Raw genomic sequence first — 25058 nt, 5'->3', positions numbered from 1 at the left:
GTGGCTGGTATTTTTTTTATTTGTTGTTACGTGTTTAACGGTTTAGCGTCGCACTAACACAGGGGAGGTTGTCTGCAAAGGACGAACGGGAAAGGAGTAGCATTAGGAAAGTAGCGGCCGATGCCTTAATTAAGGTACAGTCCCAGTGTGAAAATGAGAAACCATCGAAAACCACCTTCAGGGCTGCTAATGGTGGGATTCGAATCCAGTACCTCCCGAATACAACCTCACAGCTGTGCGTCCCTAACCACTCGGCTAACTCGCTCCGTACGCGGCTGGTGATGCGGTGTGTCATATTTATATGAAGAAGCGTGAATTTAGAGAAACACAAACACCCACTCCCCGAGCCAGACGAATTAACCAGACTAGGCGAAATCCTCAAACCAGGACCCTCTGAAACGAAGACCGAGACGCTCACTATTCATACTAGCAGCCGAATATTCACGAAACAATATTGTCCTCTTTTACTCCGAGGTGCTTTGTTTTCGGTTTACGGAATAGCAGGTATCGAGTGGCTTAAAATTCCGCATCTAACATTAACCCGTTTCCTTACAACGAGCTATACAACCGTTAACGTGTACTTAGAGCATATGCATTAGTATGTCTGTTGGTATCATTGAGTTATAATTCTGTTACTTAATATTCATTCACAGATAACGCTAGTGTATTAATGGACAGTACTATTATCCGAAGGCGATTTCCTCAGTGTGTATGTTGCTCTTATAACACTCAACATCCTTTTCATAATTTGTTCTTTTACCGAGCTCGATAGCTGCAGTCGCTTAAGTGCGGCCAGTATCCAGTATTCGGGAGATAGTAGGGTCGAACCCCACTGTCGGCAGCCCTGAAAATGGTTTTCCGTGGTTTTCCCTTTGCACACCAGGAAAATGCTGGGGCTGTACCTTAATTAAGGCCACGGCCGCTTCCTTCCCACTCCTAGCCCTTCCCTGTCCCATAGTCGCCATAAGACCTATCTGTGTCGGTACGACGTAAAGCAACTAGCAAAAAAAAAAAAAGTTTGTTTTTCCGGATCATTGATCCTTAAAATTTTATTATTATTATTATTATTATTATTATTATTATTATTATTATTATTATTATTATTATTATTGTAGACACCTCATCGCGATAAAGAATATATGTAGGAATTCTTTTGCATATTAGGGAAGATAGCGTTTTATAGAAAAAAGATTCTGATAACGCTTTAAGCAATTATGAAGATTCTATACCTACATAAAGTGAGAGTCAAAAATGGTGTCGCTTCCGGAATTCGAACATGACTTCTCCTCTTCTAGGATCGTCAGTGGACAAATATTCCTTTAATTTTTACAATTTGTTTTACGTCGCACCGACACAGATGGGTCTTATGGCAACGGTGGAATACGAAAGTCTTAAAAGTGGGAAGGAAGCGGCCGTGGCATTCAGTAAGGTCAGCCCCGGCATTTGCCTGGTGTAAAAATGGGAAACCACGGAAAATCATCTTCAGGGCTGCTGACAGTGGGGCTCGAACCCACTATCTCCGGGATGCAAGCTCACAGCTGCGCACTCCTAACCGCAGGGCCAACTCACTCGGTCAAAAATATTTTATAACAATAGAAGGTAGTACGGAAATCTAAAATGTAACTTGGATACTATTGGCTGCTAAATTAGAAAGTAACACACAAATAAATATTCTTAATTCCAGCAGCTACTTCAAGTGAAATGATCGTAAGTCAGAGGGTTAAATAATATAAGAAATAAACGCCAATTTAAGATGAAGCTGCAGCTAAAGACCAGTTTTGACCTACCGATTTACCTTCTTATTTTTTGGCTACTCCCCTTTCATCACAGAATTTCGTAACCTGGTGCTATCCCACCAGATCGTCGGATAAATACAAGCCTTTGTAGTTAATGAAATATGAGACAGCCCCACAGGATCAAAACAGGTCAGAAGATCGATTATTGATGGTCGCCATTCATTTTGATTTCTAATGAGATATATGCAATTAATTACTCCTCCGACGGGCATTACAAATGACTTATTACTAAAATGTCAATGAGTCCCTCCAGTAATACTAATTTTCTTCGTCCTACATTTGACGTTCACAATAACATTCGCCATCAATGGATGAAGCTCCATTCACTCCAGAATCCATAGTGATGGAATAAATGAAATAGATACCAAAAACCGTAAAATTAAATTCTTACATCAACTTATCTCAGCTATTTCTAGGATCGCGGGAGCCACCTAGGCTCATTTTGGTTTTGAACGGTTGTTTCCCTTCTTGACGTCAAGTGATTTTTGAGACGAAAATCTCAACCCAGAATCGACCGGTATTCGAACTTCAGCCTTCTGGGTCGGAAATCAGCAAGTAACCCACTGAGTTAATCACGCCCCTCCCCCAAATTCGATAAATTAAAAACAAAATAAAACGTGAAATTTAGTATATTAATACCTTGCCTCATACAAGAACGAGATCTTACCCAACTATTTGTAAAAATGTTTCACTATTAGACGTTGCAATACCAATGCAGTCCTAAAATACATTGTATAATTGGTGTAGCTGAACACTGGAATGTTACCTAATTCGTCGGTTCAAGCTTCTTTTCCTAACCCACTTTGAAATTAACGTGTCTTGGATTCGAATTTCACGCAAAACTATGGGTCCTGTAGCTGTGATCATAATAGTAGATGTAAAACTTCAAGAACAGAGAAACTATAAGGTAACCTTTCATATTGTTAGTTTGCTGGGTATCCATGGCTCGAAAGCCGGGCACCAAAAGTTCCCCATTGGTCGTAACATCGACACTAGGTGGGACAGTGTGTTGAGCTCTAAGCTCGGCCACCTTTGCTCTCAGGAATTAACCTGGTACTCATTTTTGGTGCTTACTGAGTGAACCTCAGGGCCATGTACTACTGCAAAACTGGACATCTCGTCTCTAAATTGTTCGACTTTCTGACGGGGAATGGAACTCATGCTTTTCCAGGTGAACCGAGCACGCCTTTAACGCCTCGACAAGGCAGCACCAGTCCATTACAACACATTCTCATAAAGAATACAGAATCCAAAATCGAAATTCATAATCTATCGATCATATATATTTATATAAATATCTACGTCAGGTAGCAAATATAAATATCTCAGTAAGACGATATTTAGTGGGACTCATATAATCCAGTAACCATGGACTCTGAAGAAATTTCCCTTAAATTATTACGATATCATCAGTATGTGTAAGCGAGTGGGTGAGAGATGTGTTGTCTACAAACGGTCCATTTTATGTTTCTTCTCTTCCTAGAACGACTGACCAACAGGTCAGAAGCTGGACATGTTAAGGAATGTAGATGTGTTTCCTACATCGCAATAATTTAACTATCGTCACTAAAATGTTCGTGGAACGCAGTGTCAAGACAAGGTTGTCAAGATCCTGAAGTGTAGGCTCCCAATTTGGGGCGCTAATTGACGGATGAGATAAGTGTAACTACTCTTCCCACTGTGTGTGGTGTGGCAAATTAGTCTCCGAGAGGTTCTAACTACGCCTCATCCCGACACAGGGCAGTGTGTGAACGCACGAGAAGCCACGTAAATATTCTTGAGGAGCAATAGGAATGTCATATGAAGTGTAAAAATCGTTTCTACTATTCAAGTAATTGACACGATAGACACAGCCCCCCTTTTAAGTCTGTATTGGCCAAGAACTGTTCTCATTTTGGGCTCGTCATTTATTTAAAATTAATATATTATAATCATGGTAGTGTTTTGGCAGGAACGGACACTTTATCTGTACCTGAATCTTTGGTTGCCCAAACACGGTGAATAGAAGAAAACTACAGACTAAAAGTGCTACTAGGTTTGTAGTACTGATCTCCTCTATCTAAGCATATTATTAAGCATCGTACCTGGTAGGTGTCTGGCTGTTGTTTGTGTGGGCTTAACTCGAGAAACAGGGAACGGATTCCGCTAAAGTTTTCACTGTTGTATAGAGCAGTGGTATTCAAAGTGTGGTATACGTACCACTAGAGGTACGCGGGGTCATCGCAGTCGCAGGGGGTACGCAAATTAGTTATAGATTCTGTTTCCAGTGAGCGGTTTAGAAATGAGTTGAGCCTGCCCATTTTTAATAAAATCTTGTTTTCATTTAGTGTTTTTATCTACCACTACACAGTCCCCTTTCCAAAATATTCAATTTAAAATATGTGTCTTTTTGTAGCTCCCATTGACTTTTCTTCAGTACCACTGTATGTAGAACAATACTAATTGCCATTGATGCTTTCACGGCCCGTACTTATAGACATGATACTGTATTAGTTTTGGGGCTTATGCCGTGTCAAGAAAATAAGGTGAAATTCTTTACGTTTCGCAGAGAACTGTGCTCTGTATCATCAGAAGGAAATCTCGACTGTCCACGAGAAAGGCTTCTTAAACAATGACTTTTTGAAATTTAGATGTTATGATAGAAGTAAAAATGGTACGTTCATTCGTCACCAGATGGCTAGCGCTAGCGCTGCGCCACGTCCGGGGAGCCATCTGGTACGAATGAACGTACCATTTCCACTTCTATTATAACGTCTAAATTTTAAAAAGTCATTGTTTAAGAAGCCTTTCTCGTGGACAGTCGAGATTTCCTTCTGATGATGCAGAGCACAGTTCTCTGCGAAACGTAAAGAATTTCACCTTATTTTCTTGCCACGGCATACGCCCCAAAACTAATACAGTATCATGTCAACAATAGTAATTGTTGCATTAATAATACTCGTGTGTGTGTGTGTGTGTGTGTGTGTGTGTGTGTGTGTGTGTGTGTGTGTGTGTGTCGTTGTTAGACCACGAAAACCTCGTAATTCCACTCACGAGAAAACCACTTTTCTCTATCTCCCTTGTGTTGCGTTGCCTTAGAAGGGAACGGAAGACTCCAAAGGTCGAATAATTGGGCCAACGATAAGCAACGAATGCCAGGAACAGGACTCCGGTCATTGCCCACTACTCAGTTTTGGGCTTTTTCTGCAAACTCTACCTCGGGGGAGTTGCGAGGATTCTTTTGTTCAGCGACGATATACAATACATTATTGTTATTATTGGGAAACAAGGTGGTGTAGCGGCTTAGCTGCTTACCTGTCATCCTGACGACCATCCTGGTGTTGGATTTTCAGTTGAAAATCTCATGGAGTCCGAAAGGACATATGACCTTAAGTTCCCGGCCACAACTCTTTCATATCTCAATGCATGCAGGGACCCTGAGCAAGCGGATAAGGTGTGGAAGATTATGATGATAAAGATGATTATAGTTGGCATCCAGCCACAATAGTTTGTTATTTGTGGTATCACAACAATATACTTGTACTTCGGGGGTACGAAGGTGAAAACGCTGTATTTTGGGGGTACTCCAACCAGAAAGTTTGAATACCACTGGTATAGAGCATTTATAACACCTGACCTGGCGAGGAGATTTTTGGAGGGAATGCTGAAAATCCGTTTCCCATTTAGATGACTCACCTAAGAATCACGGGAGAAGATCATTTTTATGTCTTTGGAGCAAGCTGTGTTTATCAGCATCCACGACAATCTACAGGACAGTTACGAACAATGCTTGAGATGTGAGGGTGCACATTTTGAACACATGCTGTACCGATGCAGTCAGATACGTGTTGCCGTTTTCGCCTTGCATGTTCAGAGCAGTTTTTGTTATAGGCTATCAACACTATTTGTTTTGTAGCATACTGTAAATACTGCCCATAGGGTGTTCGACTTCGTAGCATAACGATCAGCGCAATTACCTCCCAATCTCGGAGGCCTGGATTCGATTTCTGGTACTGACAATGATTTAAGAATGGCAGTAATGGGGTTAGAAAGGTACATCCAGCTCGCCTCCATTCGGGGTGTGCCTGAAACGAACAGTACCACCTCGGAACGGGGACAATATTTTACCCAAAGGATTCATCATCATTTCATCATCACGACGAGCAGGTCGCCTATGGGAGTCAAATAGAAAGACCTGCACCTGGCGAGCCGAACCCGTCCTGGGATATCCCGGCACTAAAAGCCATACGACATTTTATTTTTTACCCAAAGGATATCTCCAGTACGCAAATAAATACCCGCAAGTAAATTCTCCCTTGCTCTTAAATACCTCCGATGCGGATCAGATTTCTAATTTAGGGAGGTCAAACTTTTATCTGTTGAACCTCAGAGGTGAACCTCATATAAAGTAACTAGCAAGATACCCGTGCTTCGCTACGGTATTATACTGAAATTTATAATTGAATGCCTATTATTTTAGATATAAAATCCGCGGAAATTCGCGACCTGACTCGTTCTCTGCGAAATTCCGCCAAAATTCGCGATCTGACTCGTTTTCTGACAGATTACGCCAACGTTCCTCCCATTTTTCAATCTTTTTTCCAGCAATCGATTTCGTACTTCCCGGGCTAGGTCCAGATATTTCAGCCGGTCAGTTGGGTCCCTAAATCTTTGCCATCTTTTCCTATAAGCATTTTTAATATGGATCAGATCCTTCAGGAGATCCGGCGTGGTGTCGTATTGGGTGCCTTGGCGGTACTGAACCCGCGGCCGAACTGCATTCTTAGTCTTTACCCGTCCAGGACCCGTTTCCAGCGCGGTCCGCACATTTGACGACGGTCCAGAACATTTATTTATTTATTTATTATTATTATTATTATTATTATTATTATTATTATTATTATTATTATTATGGACCCCACAGCAAGATGCAAGACGGCTACTTGGCGGTAAATTACATCTGTTGCCATTGTCATTTTTGACAATGTGACCAGCACCATTGTCGCGCGTAGGCAAGTGTGCGGGATTTCTGGCGATACGAATGACATACTTCCGAACATTATTGACCTTATTATAGAGGTAAACAATTTGACGGTCAATCTCATTCCTATCGTTTATTTCAAATGTGTTTAAATTTTTATTTATATGCCAGGAGAATCTACTGTAATCTAAGAACGTTCTCCGAAGGAAAATATGACTGTTGAAAACGAACCCCAGGAAAGATTAAAAATGATCGGTTTATGATCAGAATAAGTACATTGAAAATCTATAGCCCGTTTTCAGTCATTCGACAGGGTCAGGAATGGAATGAATAAAGCCCCATCTAGCGGCGACAATAGGAATTATGCCGGCTGCCGAAGTACTCCTCTGGGGCAATGATTGATGAATGGCAATTGAAATGAAATATTGGACAGTGTTGGTGGAATGAATGATGACAGGGAAAATCGGAGTATCCGAAGAAAACCCTGTCCCGCCTCCGTTTTGTCCAGCACAAATGTCACATGGAGTGACCGGGATTTGAACTACGGAACCCAGCTGTGAGAGGCCAGCGCGCTGCCGCCTGAGCAATGGAGGCTCCTTATAGGTACATTATAAAAGTAAAATCAATTGGTCTCACCACCTTTTACACTCCAACGCCGTTAAGTTTATTTACACCCCCCCTCCCCACCAAAAAGAAATTAAAAGGCGTGTTTCTTTATGTTTAAAGGAGATTCCAAACACCAATGTTCACGTCTATTACCTTCAGTTTTGAGATATAAGTATCCCCATAAAAATAATTAACTTTTTTCACTTCCTTTCACACTCCCCCCCCCCCCAAGTGAATTTTCCGGCAAAAAAATACGTGTTTCTTTAATAGTAAAGGATCTTCTAAATACCTATTATCATGACTCTAACTTCTTCGGCTTTTGATTTATGTGTCCTCATGAAAGGAATTCAACTCCTTTTCACTCCCGCCCCAAAAGGTGGTTCCCCCCCCCCCCCCCGCCAAAATGCGTCTTTTTTGTTTTTAAAGGAGATCCAAATACCAATTTTCACGTCTGTAACATCTTCATTTTTGAGATATCAGTAGACTAATTAAAAGAATTCAACACCAATTTCAGTCACTTTTACCGTCCCCCCCACCTTCCATCCAAGTGGTATTTCCGAAAACTAAAAATACACGTTTTTAAATTTTAATAGAGATAAAAGATACCATTTTTCACTTCTGTAACATGTCAAGTTTTTTTTGAGATATACTGTAGAAATTCTCATTTTGAAATTTCACCCCTTTTTAGTTCCCCTTAAGTGGAGTTTCCAAAAACAAATCACCTATGTTCCTTTACATTTACAGGAGATTCCAAACACCCAATTTTACGTCTGTAATATTTTACGTTTCTCAGATATTCTGTATATATAGTCTTTCAAAAAATTCACCCCACTTTGTCACTTCTGTTTAACCGCCATAAATTAGATTTTCCAAAAAAAAAGAGTGTTTCTTTATTTTTAAAGGAGATCCCATTACAAATTTTCAGTTCTGTAATATCTTCAGTTTCTGAAATGTATGTATCCCCATTAAAGGCATTCAACCCATTATTCGCCCTTTTACACCCCTCCTATTGGCATTTACAGAAAACAAAAAGTACGTGTTCCTTTATTTTTAAAGGAGATTTTAAATACCAGTTTTTACATCTGTAAACTTTTAAATTTTTAAGTGGTAGGCACACTCATTTTAAAAATTCACCCTCCTTTTCACGCCCCATTATTTGGATTTTCCAAAAACGAAAAAATACCTATTTCTTTAGTTTTAAAGTAGATCCCAAATACCAATTTTTCAGGTCTGTAATATCTTCAGGTTCTGAAATATAAGTAGCCTCATTAAAGGCATTCAACACCTTTTCACCCTTTTCCACCCTTCCTATTGGGATTTTTCAAAAAAGAAAAAATACGCGTTTCTTTATTTTTTGAGGAGATTCTAAATTCCCATTTTTACATCTATAAACTTTTAAAGTTTCGAGATATAAAAACACTCATTTTAAAAATTCACCCCCTTTTCACCCCCATTAATTGGATTTTCCATAAACAAAAAATGCGTGTTTCTTTACTTTTAAATGGGATCCCAAACACCAATTTTCAGGTCTGTTATATCTTCAGGTTCTGAAATATAAGTGGCCTCATTAAAGACATTCAACCCATTATTCACCCTTTTCACCCTTCCTATTGGGATTTTCCGAAAACAAAAAATACGTGTTTCTTTATTTTTAAAGGAGATTCTAAATACCAATTTCTACACCTATAAGCTTTAAAAGTTTTGAGATATAGATACACTCATTTTAAAAATTCACCCCCTCTTCACCCCCCCATTAAGTGGATTTTCAAAAACAAAAAATACGTGTTTCTTTATTTTTAAAGGAGATCCCAAATACCAATTTTCAGGTCTTTAATATGTTCAGTTTCTGAGATATAAGTATCCTCATGAAAGGTATTCAACCATTTTTCCACCCTTTTTCACTCCTCCTAATGGGATTTTCCGAAAACAAAAGAATACGTGTTTCTTTATTTTTAATAAAGATTCTAAATACCAATTTTTACATCTTTAAACTTTAAAAGTTTTGAGATATAGATGCACTCATCTTAAAAATTCACCCCCCTTTTCACCCTCCCATTAAATGGATTTTCAGAAAACAAAAAAAATACGTGTTTCTTTATTTTTAAAAGAGATCAAAAGTACCAATTTTCAGGTCTGTAATATCTTCAGTTTCTGAGATATAAGTACCAGTATCCTGATTAAAGGCATTCAACCAGTTTTTTTTACCCTTTTTCACCCCTCCAATTGGGATTTTCTGAAAACAAAAAAAATACGTGTTTCCTTATTTTTAAAGAAGATTCTTAATAGCAACTTTTACATCTGTCAACTTTTAAAGTTTTGAGATATAGATACACTCGTTTTAAATTTCACCCCCCTTTTTAACCTCTTAGCGACGGAATATCCAAAAATCCTCTCTTAGCGAGCCCCTACATCTTAATATGAATATATCCCCAAAATTTCACTTCTTTATGTCCAGTAGTTTTGGCTCGGCGATGATGAATCAGTCAGTCAGTCAGTCAGTCAGTCAGGACAAGTTATTTTATATATATAGATTACAGACTTCATCATGTAGTTGATTGGGGCCCCCATCTTCCATGCTAAGGATTACCGGGCGCGATTTCAGGTATAAGAATGAGGGAACTAACTACGTCAAACGAGTTATCTACCAGTACCCTTACACTGGGGAGATGCTGGATACGGAATCCACCATCGAAAGCACTGAAGATGGGCTCTCTTGTCCTACCGTCAGCCAAACGTCTGTAGTAATGATACGATGTTAAAGTGATATTAAGAAGGAGGAGATAGTTGATATTTAAAAGAGTTTAAATATAGGAGTCTCTTTCAGCAGGTTTACCGGCAAACTAAGGAATCAATTTCCAGTGCCAAATTCCGTTACACCGATGTCCATTAAAGCATTAATTTTGCCGGATGTTTAACGTCGCATTAACACATAGGGTTTCACTGACATAGCGATAGAGAGTGAAGCGTTCACCGTCTCATTTAGTTAATGTACTTCAGCCTAACATTTACCTACTGTGAAAATGGGAAGCCTTGGAAAACTATCTTCAGCGAAGCGGACTGTGAGGTTCGAACCCAGTTCCTCTCGAATAGAAGCTTGCTATTAAATGAGAGGTACCACTTAGCCAAATTGCTCAGCCCTTCAAAACCCATGTGAATTGAAGGAATATTAAACTCGTGATGATTATTATTATTATTATTATTATTATTGTTATTATTATTATTATTATTATTATTATTATTATTATTATTATTATTAAAGGGAAGTTGTTCATTTCATTGAGTATTTCTGTATGACCCTTATTTTTAGGAACCAGCGTGTTACGATCCATCACTGCCTCGTTCAAACATTGAAGATGTTGTTTAGCTCTTCAGAGTAAGTAGCGTCAAACTTTAGTTCGCAAGTTTCATACCTTGAAAGGCTTTTGTCACTCTTGGAACAAGTTGTAACTAATTCCGTTGACATATGGCTGCACAAAGTTGGCGAGCATCACCGAGTTTATATCAATACTTGTCCATTGAGTTCCGACAGGCGCAACACACAATACACCTGTCAGCTGCTACATGCGCGTCAACAAGTACTCACTTCTTTGTACATGGAGCCGCATAATTTGCTTACATCAGCGTAACAAACAGAGTGATGTGTATCAGCTCTGGAATGCAATAACATGTTTTAAAGTGTACTCAATCGTATTGCAGTTCCCCTGTTCCATGTACTTCCAAAAATATACCTGACAATCAAAAACTATTTTCTTCCCTTTCTCCCAAATGGAACATTATTTATTGATTCGTTTTAAGATGAACTGTGCATTTTTTTGTTATTTGCTTTACGTCGCACCGACACAGATAGGTCTTATGGCGACGATGGGATATGGAAGGGCTAGGAGTGGGAAGGAAGCGGCCGTAGCCTTAATTAAGGTACAGCTCCAGCATTTGCCTGGTGTGAAAGTGGGAAACCACGGAAAACCATCTTCAGGGCTGCCGACAGTGGGGTTCGAGCCCACTATCTCCCGGATGCAAGCTCACAGCCGCGCGCTTCTAACCGCACGGCCAACTCTCCCAGTGCTGTGTATTTTTATTTGAATCTTCTTCTTCTTCTTCTACCGCTCTTCCCACATCTGTGGGGTCACGGGTGCGAACTGTGACGCACATGTAGATTTAGCCCTGTTTTACGACCTGACGTCAACCTTATATGGAAGGATGTTCTGTGGTGGTTGGTAGTGTAACGTGTTGTCTAAATATGAAGAGGAAAATGTTGGAACAAACACAAACACCCAGTCCCCGAGCCAGAAGAATTAATCAAACACGATTAAAATCCCCGACCCAGCCGGGAATCGAACCCGGAGCCCTCTGAAGCGAAGGCCTCTACGCTGTCCATTCACCCAATGAGTCGGACAATGTATTTTGATTTAGATACTATGATGACATTATCTTTCTACTTTATCTTAATGCTGTAGGGCATACCTTATGTTATATCTTCTCATAACCATAGTGATGTAACAATAATAATAATAATAATAATAATAATAATAATAATAATAATAAAGGATTCCTCGAAGAACTGGAGAAAAAGGAGCGCATAATAAATAATTAGGGGAATCATAGGATTCAACTACAAGAATGGCATCCACCAAAAAAGCTCAAACAAGGAAGTTTATAAAAAAATGGAATACATTACAGACATGATCTGCAAAACACGGACACGATTTTACGGTCATCTCAAATGAATGGACGGAAACAGGTTAACCAAACAAATCTTTCACATATTCAAGACTCAAAACTACGATGGCGGGGTTTAGAAACACCAAAGAAGACCTGCAGGTGTCACAGATCAAATCGGAAGGCGCCTTTGACAGAGGTCTTTTCCGAAAAAGGGTAGTGACAAATGGGCTAAAACGAGACGAACAACCGGAAAGAAGGCACAATGTCCCTTGGAATGAGAAGCGCAAGCAGGCCCACGCAGAAAGAGCCCAGAATTCTCTCAAGGTTCACTGTCAAATGTATCAAAACTTAACGTGGAACTCGATGGCCCCAGCAATTAAATAAATAAATAATATTAATAAACCTGTAGCTCAACAGCTCTTTAAGGTCCTTAGCCTGCCTGGACGATGGCTGCCCATCCAGATGACCTGCAGGGATTGGAGTGTCACGCAGTTAGCCTGATAACATCAACGAGAGTATTATTTGGTTTTCGCCACCAGGTATGTATTCCCCTGTATCAACAGCTCCTCATTTTGTATCAGAATGATGAGTGCAACCCTCAGTCCAGAATTAAAAACTTTGGAATAGTCAGGAATCGAAATTACAGCTTCCCGGTAAGGAAGCTGTCACGCTACCTCTGTACCACGAAACTGGCAATAATAATAATAATAATAATAATAATAATAATAATAATAATAATAATAATAGCAGTAGAGGTGGGACCCTCGCTGAGTCCGAGGGAAAATCCAACCCTGAAGGGTAAACGGATAAAGAAAGAAATGAAGAAGAAGAAGAAGAAGAAGAAGAAGAAGAAGAAGAAGAAGAAGAAGGATCAACGTTATCTTTATCATCTATGGCATCAGCTGCGAGTTGCAGACGCTTCTAATATGGTGCCATCTAGGTGGTCAGCCTACCAATTTTGTTCTTCCGACTGTGCTGTTATGCAGCAACGAATTCGTAATTCTGCCGACGGTTTCTATGGATGAATTAATTTAATTTTGTCAGGTGGCGCTAGACGGACCACCAGAAATATTTACCGTGGAATGCCAAGATATTTGATTTGTCCTTAAAAAATCGATTACCTCAGTCGGAATGGAACCCGTGACTGGGGATCAGTAGTCGCATACTCTACTACTGATCCACCGAGGCTACTTCCCTTAATCATAAGGAGCTAATGATCATGTACTTTGCAGCCCAGGCAGCAATCGTCGTCGTCATCATCATGATCATCATAATCGCCGTTATCCTTACTATGAAACAGGAAACTTGCTAGAACTTATATACAGCTAGACAGATCTCATTCACTATATGTGCAGGCATCATTCTCGTGATTTTCAAACTGCGGCATGAAAATTGATAGAGATAGAATTGAAACTTCAAAGTTACAAAATACGCTCATATCTTCCCTTTAACGAATGGAGGACAGGGAATGTAATGGTTTAGCTGTTGTCTTTTCACTCAGTTGGCCAAAGTTCGAATTCTGGTGGATCATAGGGTGGAATTTTCATCCGATAAATCACATGGCGTTAGGAAAGGCATCTCATTTTAAACTTCTCGAATAAAACCAAAATATTCTGGGGATGTTTGTGTAAAACCATACTGATAACAGGCCTGAAAGTCGTTTTCTGTGATTCCTCATTTTCCCATCAAGCAAATACTGGGGCAGCTGCCATAGCCACTGCCCTCACAGTCCTAGTACTTTGCTCTTGCAGGATCGCTAAATTCGATTGTATAATTATGATGTTCAACAGCTACAAAATGCTAATAGAAAAACACAACGGTCTCCAATTTTCTACCTCAACTTAGCTTTGAATAATCATTGGTAAACATTGTTTACTCACCTAGACCGGCGGCAAGCATTTGTGGCCATAGCACGTTCCTCTGCTTCTCTTGCGGCTTCTTCATGATGTGACGGGACGCACCCTGCAGCACACACACACACACACAGTTAAAATATTGTACGTGATTTTATGTTATGCTATTGTTTACATTTTGAGTCGTCAATTCAGAACATTCCAAACATGGAAATTATCATGAAGTGCAATAATTATCCTGTAGGTTTTTTTGAAAAAATGGAAGAAGAAAACAAAGATAACAACAGAACTCTTACGTACAAGAATACCGAGCAATTGGCTGTACAGTTTGGCTCACGTAGCTATGGGCTTGCATTCGGGGGATTGTGGGTTCGAATCCCGCTGTCTACAGCTCTGAAGATACTTTTACGTGGTTTCCCATTTTCACACCGCGCAAATCCTGGGGGTCTATCTTAATTAAAGGCACGGCCACTCCTAGTCCTTTCCTATCCTATCATCGCCATAAAACCTATCTGTGTCGGTGCGATGTAAAGCAGATTTTAAAAGAATATTCAAGACTATGCACGGAGCGGTAAAACATTTACAAGAGAATGAAAATAACTTTTTTTTTTTTTTGCAGGTTTTACCTGAGATTACATTAGGAACTTATAGACGCGCGTTGTTCGTTGATACTTAATGTTTGTAAACTTATCGCTGAAAGAACTGTTTATAGTGGAAATGTATGTATCCATAGGTACGGTAAAACTAACTAACTACAAATGCTTTAATTCCCCACCCTGAAGGGGTGGGTCGGGCCACCTAGAGGGTAACGCCCTCTCTCTGGCCAGGTACGGTAAAATGATTTTTTAAAAATAAAAAATTTTAAAAAATCGCTTATCACAGATTGGAGATACGTTTATGGCATCATCTGTATATTATACAGTTTCGAACACACATCTCTTCTTTACCATGAATTGTAAATAATTTATTCTTTTCCGAAAATAATGTTATTTTCTTTCCCTTATGCCTTCGCTGGCGGGACCTTGTGTTTACAGTGCACTATGTCTTCTTGTATAGGCTAGAGAAATTTCGTTACTTTCATTGATCTGTCTCAGTCTTATCCTTGGCTTTGACAATATGATAGTGACTGAGGTATGAGCGATGCTAGTAATGCCATTCCTTATACAGACAGTCCCTGCTATGAATGGTGTGAAAATGTTGATCATAGGGTTGGTTGATGCATGAATTTCATTGGGCTTGGCAGACTGATATGTAATAGCAACTTCTGGCTCGGTGAGGAAAGTAACGGGAAACTCCCTCACTCCTCATTTCCCTAGTACGCTTCTTCGCCAATGTGTAGGCCATCTATGACAGCTGATGGCAGAGCTGTTGAGGATCCAACCAGCCTTAGGGCTGAGGACTAAACATACATACAGAATGTATAAATACCCACCACTGTTTGTTTTTATCATCATCATCATCGTCATCATCATCATAGCTTATGTTTATCCGTCATTTTTTTATCTCGAACGGGCATTCTACTTGTTGGTATGTCTACCGACAAATTTACTACGGTGAAATAGGACTGAATCGCAATAAAATATCGTAACCATTACAATGACTGGTCGAATAACTGGAGATTAAAAGACGACACTACGCTGCTAATCAGCCTCACATTCCAACAAGACCGTGGTTTGACAAAATACGTCTTAGCAGGAGACAACTTACGCCCATCAAACGCATACGTCAGGGTCATGGCTGCTACCCAAATCATCTTCACCGGATCAGAGTAGTGGATTCTCTTATGTGCGACATTGACGAAGAGGAATTTGCCGATCTTAACCACATCATTCTCGGTTGCAGTAAATATCAACAGGCACAAAGTGTGTTATATGAAAAACTGGCCCTTAGGCTATTCATATCCCTTTTCTTACCAATATAGTATGTTTACTAAGATGATCTGATAACGTTTACCTTGCCCTTGCCCAGTTTTTACATATGACTGATCTGAAGTTCTAAACGAGATATTTATTGCTGAAAGTTCTTTTGCGTATGCTGTGAAGTGAATAAAATAGATATTTCATCTATTGCGTGTCCGGCTCCATGGCTAAATGGTTAGCGTGGTGGCCTTTGGTCTAGAGGGTCGCGGGTTCGATTCCCCGCCGGGTCGGTGATTTTAACCTTCATTGGTTAATTCCAATGGCTCGGGGGCGGGGTGTGTGTGCCGTCTTCAGCATTAGAATTCATCACAGGTAGGGGCCCATTCTCATAGACACGCAGGTCGCACATACGGCGTTAAGTCGATAGACCTGCTCCAGGCCACTTCGGAGGCCGCACGCCGTTATTATTATTATTATTATTATTATTATTATTATTATTATTATTATTATTATTATTATTATTATTATTATTATGTGTTCCATGTACAGTACTTTAGACATTTTATGTATGGAACGTACTTTGATGTCATGCTGGATACAATGCTACTGACCTAATGCCAAATAAAATTATTCCAAAACATACCGTAACCCATATTTTCCGTTTGAAACCCAAAGCCTTAAGAATCAGTTAAATACTATCTCTTGTTTCTTTCTTTTCTTTCTTTCTTTTCTTTCTTTCTTTCTTTCTTTCTTTCTTTCTTTATTTCTTTGATTATTCAATTTCTATAAACAAAAGGTTCATGTCTAATCGTAATTTGAAAGTTGCTCTTTGTCTTTGTGGCAGCCTGCAGGTGCTAATGGAAGAGTTAAAAAATATGTATATAACTACTTTCTCAATGAATATTCTACTACCAAGCACTCTACAGGGTGAAGCGTAATTCGCGCACTCGGGCGTCGCAGCGCGACTCCTCACATGCCAGCAATAATGTCTCTTACAAAATTTCATCTTGCGAGAGTATCCGGCAGAAAATCGACGTTGAAGAGTAGCAATCTGGCAACACTGTAACCACATGTAGGGTAACTACCTCTGTCAGCAGAAGTTAGTCGTGTTGTACAGTTGGTGCAATGGGTAGAGTTTTGGGTTAGCATGCAGGAGGTCGAGTGGTCGATCCTGGGTTGAGGCGTATGTTTTCTATTTCGTAAATGTAGTCCAGGTGGTATGGTATCTGGCATCTTAATCGTCAACAGCGATTGCAGAGGGTCCTCTAGAAACCATTTGCACTTACATACTACGATCTTTGAAATGGACGAACAATCGTTTTCATTGGTCAGCTTTGAAAGGCGCCCTTTCCACGTCGTGGGCGTGAATTTATTCGCACCACTTCATCTACTAGATGTGAAACCTGTTTTCTTTTGTACCCTCCTCCAGTGGTCCCATAGATTAGTACCAACTATTATTCTTGCCTCGTTCAGATCCATTACATTTCGTTAGGGCCTTACGTTACTAGTAGGCCTAGCAACGTGCTCTGCGAATAATGTCCAAACTCGGTTACAATTTGTATGTGTTATCACCATGGTCCCAATAATTCTGCCTTTCAACACTGCGTCTGGTAACCACATGCTGTTTAGTACGTATCTCAATGCATTATTATTATTATTATTATTATTATTATTATTATTATTATTATTATTATTATTATTATTATTATTATTATTATTATGTTGTAAATGTAGGATACATGTGACCTCAGAAACGGTGTCTTACTGTTTTACAGTAGGTAATGTCAGATGGAAAGCCGCCTCTGTGGTGTAGTGGTTAGCGTGATTAGCTGCCACCCTCCGGAGGTCCGGGTTCGATTCCCGGCTCTGCCACGAAATTTGAAAAGTGGTACGAGGGCTGGAACGGGGTCTACTCAGCCTCGGGAGGTCAATTGAGTAGAGGTGGGTTCGATTCCCACCTCAGCCATTCTCGAAGTGGTTTTCCGTGGTTTCCCACTTCACCTCCAGGCGAATGCCGGGATAGTACCTAACTTAAGGCCACGGCCGCTTCCTTCCCTCATCCTTGCCTATCCCTTCCAATCTTCCCATCCCCCTACAAGGCCCCTGTTCACCATAGCAGGTGAGGCCGCCTGGGCGAGGTACTGGTCATACTCCCCATTTGTATCCCCGACCAAGAGTCTGAAGCTCCAGGACACTGCCCTTGAGGCGGTAGAGGTGGGATCCCTCGCTGAGTCCGAGGGAAAAGCCGAACCTAGAAGGTAAACGGATGATGATGATGATGATGATGAATGTCAGATGGAAATTAGCAAATAAAAAATGCGCCTCAAAGAAGGATCGAACCATCGACCACCTACTTGCCAACCAAAAACTCTATACCACTGCACCAACTGTACAGCACGACGTGAACGTACTGACAGCGGTAGTTACCCTACATATGGTTACAGTGTTGCCAGATTGCTACTCTTTAACGTCCGTTTTCTACCGGATATACTCGCAAGACGAAATTTTGTAAGAGACATTTTTTTATTGCTGGCATGTGAGGAGTCGCGCTGCGACGCCCGAGTGCGCGAATTACGCTTCATCCTGTATACTTCCCTACGGTACTACTGCATCCTTTCGGCTCCATATAACTATTTAATAATCGTCCCGTTAGTTTTCGAATCTGTCCAGGGAATACTCACTGTCTTTTTTTGATATATATGAATAAGCTGCAAGAATAACAAATTGTGACACAATATTAGCAGGAAATAGTAACATTTCCATTACCTGCCATGTACGGTCCGTGAACAAGCCACAGCGTTGTTGTTCTGGCATCCTGTTACCAGATCGAAAAGCGAAACATTTACTATAATCATTTACAACCGGAAACGTACTTGAAAGTAGACACGAAAGGGAATGATCAAATTATTACTGAAAATACACGGGATGATATGCGCTTGCCTGCTGGGAAATCATGTCCACTGCTCCCTCTAGATACGCAACCAATTTAAAGCCAGATATGAACATTTGTAGAAGTCTAATTAAATGGAAAATTGGGATGACTCTGTTTCAATAATAATAATAATAATAATAATAATAATAATAATAATAATAATAATAATAATAATAATAATAATAATAATAATAATCTTTCATTCATAATCTGTTTACCATCCAGGGTTGGTTTTTCCCTCGGACTCAGCGAGAGATTCCACCTCTACCGCCTCAAGGGCAGTGTCCTGGAGCGTGAGACTTTGGATCGGGTATAAAACTGGGAAGGAGGACCAGTACCTCACCCAGGCAGCCTCACGCGCAATGCTGAACAGGGGCCTTGTGGGGGGTGGGGATGGGAAGATTGAAAGGGATAGACAAGAAGAGGGAAGGAAGCGGCCTTGGCCTTAGTATTTGCCGGAAGAGAAGTGGAAAACCACGGAAAATCACTTCGAGGAATCGAATCCCCTCTACTCAGTTGACCTCCAGAGGCTGAGTAGACCCTGTTCTAGCCCTCGTACAACTTTTTAAATTTCGTGGCAGAACCGTGAGTCGAACCCAGGCCTCCGAAGATGGCTGCTAATCTCGCTAACCAGTACACAACAGAGAAAAACAACAACAACAACAACAACAACAATAATAATAATAATAATAATAATAATAATAATAATGATAACCGTGTGCTTTGAGTTCATTTAGATTACATGCATGTCAATTTCGACGTAACATTTATACTCTACGAGATGGCAGATAAATGGACGTCTGTTGTGCGATCTATAGCTGGGTTTTAATTTTGTCGATTAAAAACCAAATGTGTCATCCAAAAGATCTTGCATATGTCGACATCGTAGACTATGGAGTGCTGAGTGGATTTTATTCTCGCCTTCAAAAATTAGATTACTCCTGCCGGATTTGAATTCATAATCTTGTGAACTGGATGCCGACACTTTTCCACTGGTCCGCACAGGGAGCTAACATAGAGATGGTGGCCTAGAGATACGAAATTCCTGAATTAAAATAGAGACAAAGTCTGAATGTTTATGTTAACAAAAGTAAATTTTCCGGGCTGAGGGGCTCAGACGGTTGAGGCGCTGGCCTTCTGACCCCAACTTGGCAGGTTCGATCCTGGGCTCGGTCCGGTGCTCAGATACGTCAGCCTCGTGTTTGTAGATTTACTGACACGTAAAAGAACTCCAGCGGGACTAAATTCCGGCACCTCGGCGTCTCTAAAAACCGTAAAAGTAGTTAGTGGGACGTAAAGCAAATAACATTATTATAAAAAGTAAATATTCTATTTTGCTGAGCTACAGTTTCAAAATAGAACTATGCTGATGTTTCTTCTATGTTTCTGCTATGAATGACCATGTGTTCTTGTCTACTAATAATAATCAGCTCTTGCCACATTTGTCCCACCCATACATGCGATTTGGTACATGTGTTACAGGCTTTCAGCTGTTGTTAACGAGGAAAGTGATTTGCGCTGTTTTGTTTATGTTAATGATTAATGACGGATAAAATCGGTGATGTTTGTGCAACTATAGGGCGGAAATTAGCTTTAAACCAATGACTAATAGGTTAAAGATAACCACATGAAACATGCAGGTTGCAAAATAACTCTCAACCCACAAATGATCCAGTTACCGTACTCACTTTATTCTTTGATATCAAGTGACATTCATTTTTGTTTCCAGGATATAATGCCATCAGCATAGAGAGCGCCTATTGAAATATATTTATACATTAAATTTGATTGAACGAATTTTCTCATTATTATTGAAATTTATTATGCACTATTATACTTCGATTAGATCTAATCACATTCAACGAATATTTTTGTAAGGTTTTTAATGTCACGTGGACGATGGGATAAGTAAGGTCCAGGACTGGGGAGGAAGCAGCCAATGTCGTATTAAGGTACAGGCTCAGCATTTGCCTGGTATAAAAATGGAAAACCACTGAAAACCATCTTCATGGCTGCCCACAGTGGTGTTCGAACTCACTATCTCCCTAATATAAACTCGCAGCTACGTGACCAGACCAGTATTGCCAACATTTAACGTAGTGTTTTAATGGTAATCATGAAATATCCTATACGATAACAGTATTCACCACAGTGGATCAGGACGGTAGAATCCACGGTATCACCAGCATTTCATAAAAGGTGACTAAAAGGGGCTGGTTCTGAGGATGAGGATGGGATTCCTACGGGCTCTAAATTTGTGAGAACGGTTTGTTGATCACTTGGTCTCTAGCTGACACTGATATTGCTTCTACTTACTTGTCAGTCTCCTCACTTTTATTACCCGCCCTCGCCTGGCCAACTCCAACTCTGGCATTTTTAGCTTTGCGACGCCTACGGTGTCTTAAATTTTCAAGCCTTTGGGGGGTCATGCCCTTCTTTTGTCGATGCCTTCATTCCTTGGAGGGTTGGACCTCTTCCATTTTCATGTGAATCGGGTTAAGGGAGGATGGTTGTCCATTTGCACTTCCTCCTAAAACAATGATATTCGGCGCTACAAACAGCTATTATTTCACGAACAGCGAAATTCACAGACTGGAAACAACTGTGACTCATTCGAGAATCTGAAGTTTGATTTCCAATTCCGGCACCATTGTTACTTTCTGTGCACTCTAGAAGCATGAGTACCTTCCAGTTGCGAGATCCTATGGATACACGTTTTGAAAACTATCTAGAAGTGTCTTATTGTGCGATTACTAGGAGTATCGCTAATAAGGAAGGAAGGACTAGGAAATGATCACTGTTCCACCTTATTTCTAGAGACAGGATAAGAAATACCAGGTGATACACCATACCCAATTCATCGGCTGTCAGCTTACAACTCGAACCTAAAATTAGGAACGGCCTGGTTTCGCAGACCTATGATGGAAGCTGAAAAACTAAGCTAACATTGTGTTAGTACGTGACTATTCTTTCTGATGATGATGGCCACGGGACCTCCAATTTCTTATATGGAATCCGAGAACCAGTCATGTAACTTTTCATTTCAAAAATAGTCATTTCATTGGCTAGGATTCGAACCACGGCAGCATTGGTGAGAAGTTAGAGACAGTGTCATTCAGCTATTACATCCCTGTCGAAGATGTAGAGGGAACCAGATGCCTGGGTGTTTGCTGACAGTGACCGTCACATTTGCATATTTGAACTCTTAAGCCTACTGACTGTACTAATTCGGAATAATTACGACCAGTTACGATGTAGTTACGCTCCGGATTTTAACTCTTGCTTTGCTCCATAACGGAAGCGTCATGCTAAAGTTCCATCTACTTTTACAGCTTGTACCAGTAAGTTACAATGTAACTATGCACTGCTGTGAATTTATCCAGTTAGGTATTATGATAATTAAATTCCTCTTATTTTATTTAATGAACTGTGTATATGTAAGATTCCCCTCTTAATTATTACAGGGTGAGATAAAGTTTCGCCTACTCTAAATCTCTGAGATCTATTTTCTAGAAATATAACGTCAGATCAGTGACATTCAGCATTTTTATTCTCAGATCACCTTGTAGCTCTGGTTAACATTCGACTACTGTTGCACTGTTACAGTCAGATAACTTAAGGCTTTGCCTAGATCTGTTGACCTGACGTCCATGAAGTCCGTTCTTCGAGTGCCGTCAATGCCACGACATTAGCTTGACACCAGAGAAATATCTCGGTGTCTTGCCGCCACGTAAGTCAACCACAGATCTCTCAAGGTAATTTCTCCGTTCTTTTTACTATTCACTCTTCCAAAAGACGTAGCTCAGGTAGTGATTCTCCCATCAATGTATACAGCATTACCTGTAATTCTCTTTTTAGTATAACTATCGTATTTAAGTAGAGTTTTAACGTTTAGACCTCCGACTAAAGGGAAAGCCTCATCCTTTCAAAGGAAAGACTTAAAATGAGGTACTGGTTTTTAATTCTTCTTCTTCTTCTCTTTCCTTTCTCTGGCCTTTCCCTAATTACATTGGGTTGGCACCTAATATGGATTTAGTCGTATAACTGCCGCACGACTCTCTTAATGTCAATCCTGTGAGGAGGGATGTGTTCGTTATTGCGTGTTTCTGTGATGGTTTCTAGTGTGGTGTGTTTTGTGTAAATGAAGACGTGTGTTAAGACTTAACACAAACATCCCCCATTAGCCAGAGGAATTTACTACACGAAGTTAAAATCCCCGACCCGGCCGAGAACCAAACCCGGGTCCCTCTGCATCGGAGGTCATTACTCTGAAAATTCAGCCAAGAAATCGGCCAATAATAATAATAATAATAATAATAATAATAATAATAATAATAATAATAATAATAATAATAATAATGACCCTATGGCACTACAGGCCTAATGGCCCTTAGAGGTGACTAAAACTAAAAAAATATTAATATTTATCTATGATAACAACGACATTTACAATAAGATAAAAAATTGAAAACTAGAAAATCAGCTGGGGTTGATAAGATTTCGGGGGATAAACTAAATACAATGGGTTGGGATATAGTACCATATCTAAAATACTTATTTGATTATTGTTTGGATGAAGGAGCTATACCTAATGAATGGAGAGTTGCCGTAGCTCCCTTGTATAAAGGAAAGGATGATACACATGAAGCTGAAAATTACAGGCCAGTCAGTTTGACATGTATTGCATGTAAGCTTTGGGAAATTAAAAATTGGTTTGATAGAAGGCAGTTCGGGCTTAACAAATGTTATTCAACTGAAGCTCAACTTGTAGGATTCCAGCAAGATATAGCAGATATCTTGGATTCAGGAGGTCAAATGGACTGTATTGCGATTGACCTATTTAGGGCAATGCATAGGGTAGATCATGGGAGACTACTGGCAAAAATGAGTGCAAATGAACTAGACAAATGAGTGACTGAATGGGTGGCTATATTTCTAGGAAACAGATCTCAGAGAATTAGAGTAGGCGAAGCTTTATCTGAGCCTGTAATAATTAAGAGGGGAATTCATCAAGGCAGTATTATTGGACCTTTATGTTTCCTTATATACGAATACAAATGATATCAGTAAAGAAGTCGAAACAAATGATGTAATTCTGTACAGAGTAATAAATAGGTTACAAGATTGTGAGAAACTGCAAAATGACCTCGCTAATGTTGTGAGATGGACAGTAGGCAATGGTATGATGATTAACGGGGTTAAAAGTGGGGTTGATTCACAAACAGGAAAAGTCCCTCCAGTTTTAATTACTGCGTTGTTGGGGTGAAAGTTCCTTTTGGGGACCACGGTAAGTATTTAGGTATTAATATAAGGAAAGATCTCCATTGGGGTTATCACATAAATATGATTGTAAATAAAGGGTACAGCTCTCTGCACATGGTTATGAGGGTGTTTAAGGGTTGTAGTAAGGATGTAAAGGATAAGGCATATAAGTCTCTGGTAAGACCCCAACTAGAGTATGGTTCCAGTGTATGGGACCCTCACCGGGATTACTTGATTCAAGAACTGGAAAAAAATCCAAAGAAAAACAGCTACATTTGTTCTGGGTGATTTCCGACCAAAGAGTAGCTTTACCAAAATGTTGCAAAGTTTGGGCTAAGTAGACTTGGGAGAAAGGAAACGAACTGCTCAACTAAGTGGTATGTGTGGAGCTGTCAGTAGAGAGATGACGTAGAATGACATTAGTAGATGTATAATTCTGAGTGGTGTCTTCAAAAGTAGGAAAGATCACAATATGAACATAAAGTTGGAATTCAAGTGGACAAATTGGGGCAAATATTCGTTTATAGGGAGGAGAGTTAGGGATTGGAGTAACTTGCCAAGGGAGATGTTTAATTCATTTCGAATTTCATTGCAATCATTTAAGAAAAGGCTAGGATAATACAGATACGGAATCTACCACCTGGGCGACTGTCCTAAATGCATATCAGGATTGATTGATTGATTGATTGATTGATTGATTGATTGATTGATTGATTGATTGATTGATTGATTGATTGATTGATTGATTGATTGATTAATTGATTGATTGATTGATTGATTGATTGATTGATTGATTGATTGATTGATTGATTGATTGATTGATTGATTGATTGATTGATTGATTGATTGATTGATTGATTGATTGATTGATTGATTGATTGAAGAAGCAACAGCTGCTCAGATCGATAGTTCGCAGATTACAAGATGACACGTGGTCAGTACGATGAAACCTCTCGGCCGTCATTCTCGGCTACCCAGTTCTCACGTAGGCTATGTGGACCTCGAATTAGCTCCGAGATTCAGGTAAAAATCCCGACCCCGAGGCCTTTCGGTAAGAGTCATGCTCGCAACCCCTTCTCCCGCGAGGCAGACAGTGTGAACTACAGGTTTCAGTAAAATATTCTTCATTAA

At 39.9% G+C, this 25058-nt stretch overlaps 1 protein-coding gene across 2 annotated transcripts in view; it reads right to left on the bottom strand.

The window, feature by feature from the left end:
- LOC136875028 (facilitated trehalose transporter Tret1-2 homolog) overlaps positions 1 to 25058 on the bottom strand; it is a 385514-nt gene that overhangs the window by 25417 nt on the left and 335039 nt on the right. For both annotated transcript variants that reach the window (XM_068228023.1, XM_067148751.2), the window contains one exon: positions 13902 to 13983. In XM_068228023.1, coding sequence (XP_068084124.1) covers positions 13902 to 13983 — 82 coding nt within the window. The remainder of the gene's footprint in view (positions 1 to 13901; positions 13984 to 25058) is intronic.

The sequence above is a fragment of the Anabrus simplex genome, chromosome 1 (assembly GCF_040414725.1).
Source record: "Anabrus simplex isolate iqAnaSimp1 chromosome 1, ASM4041472v1, whole genome shotgun sequence".
NCBI lineage: Eukaryota > Metazoa > Arthropoda > Insecta > Orthoptera > Tettigoniidae > Anabrus > Anabrus simplex.
The sequence above is the reverse complement of the archived record's forward strand: the minus strand, read 5'-3'. Positions and strand labels throughout refer to the sequence as shown.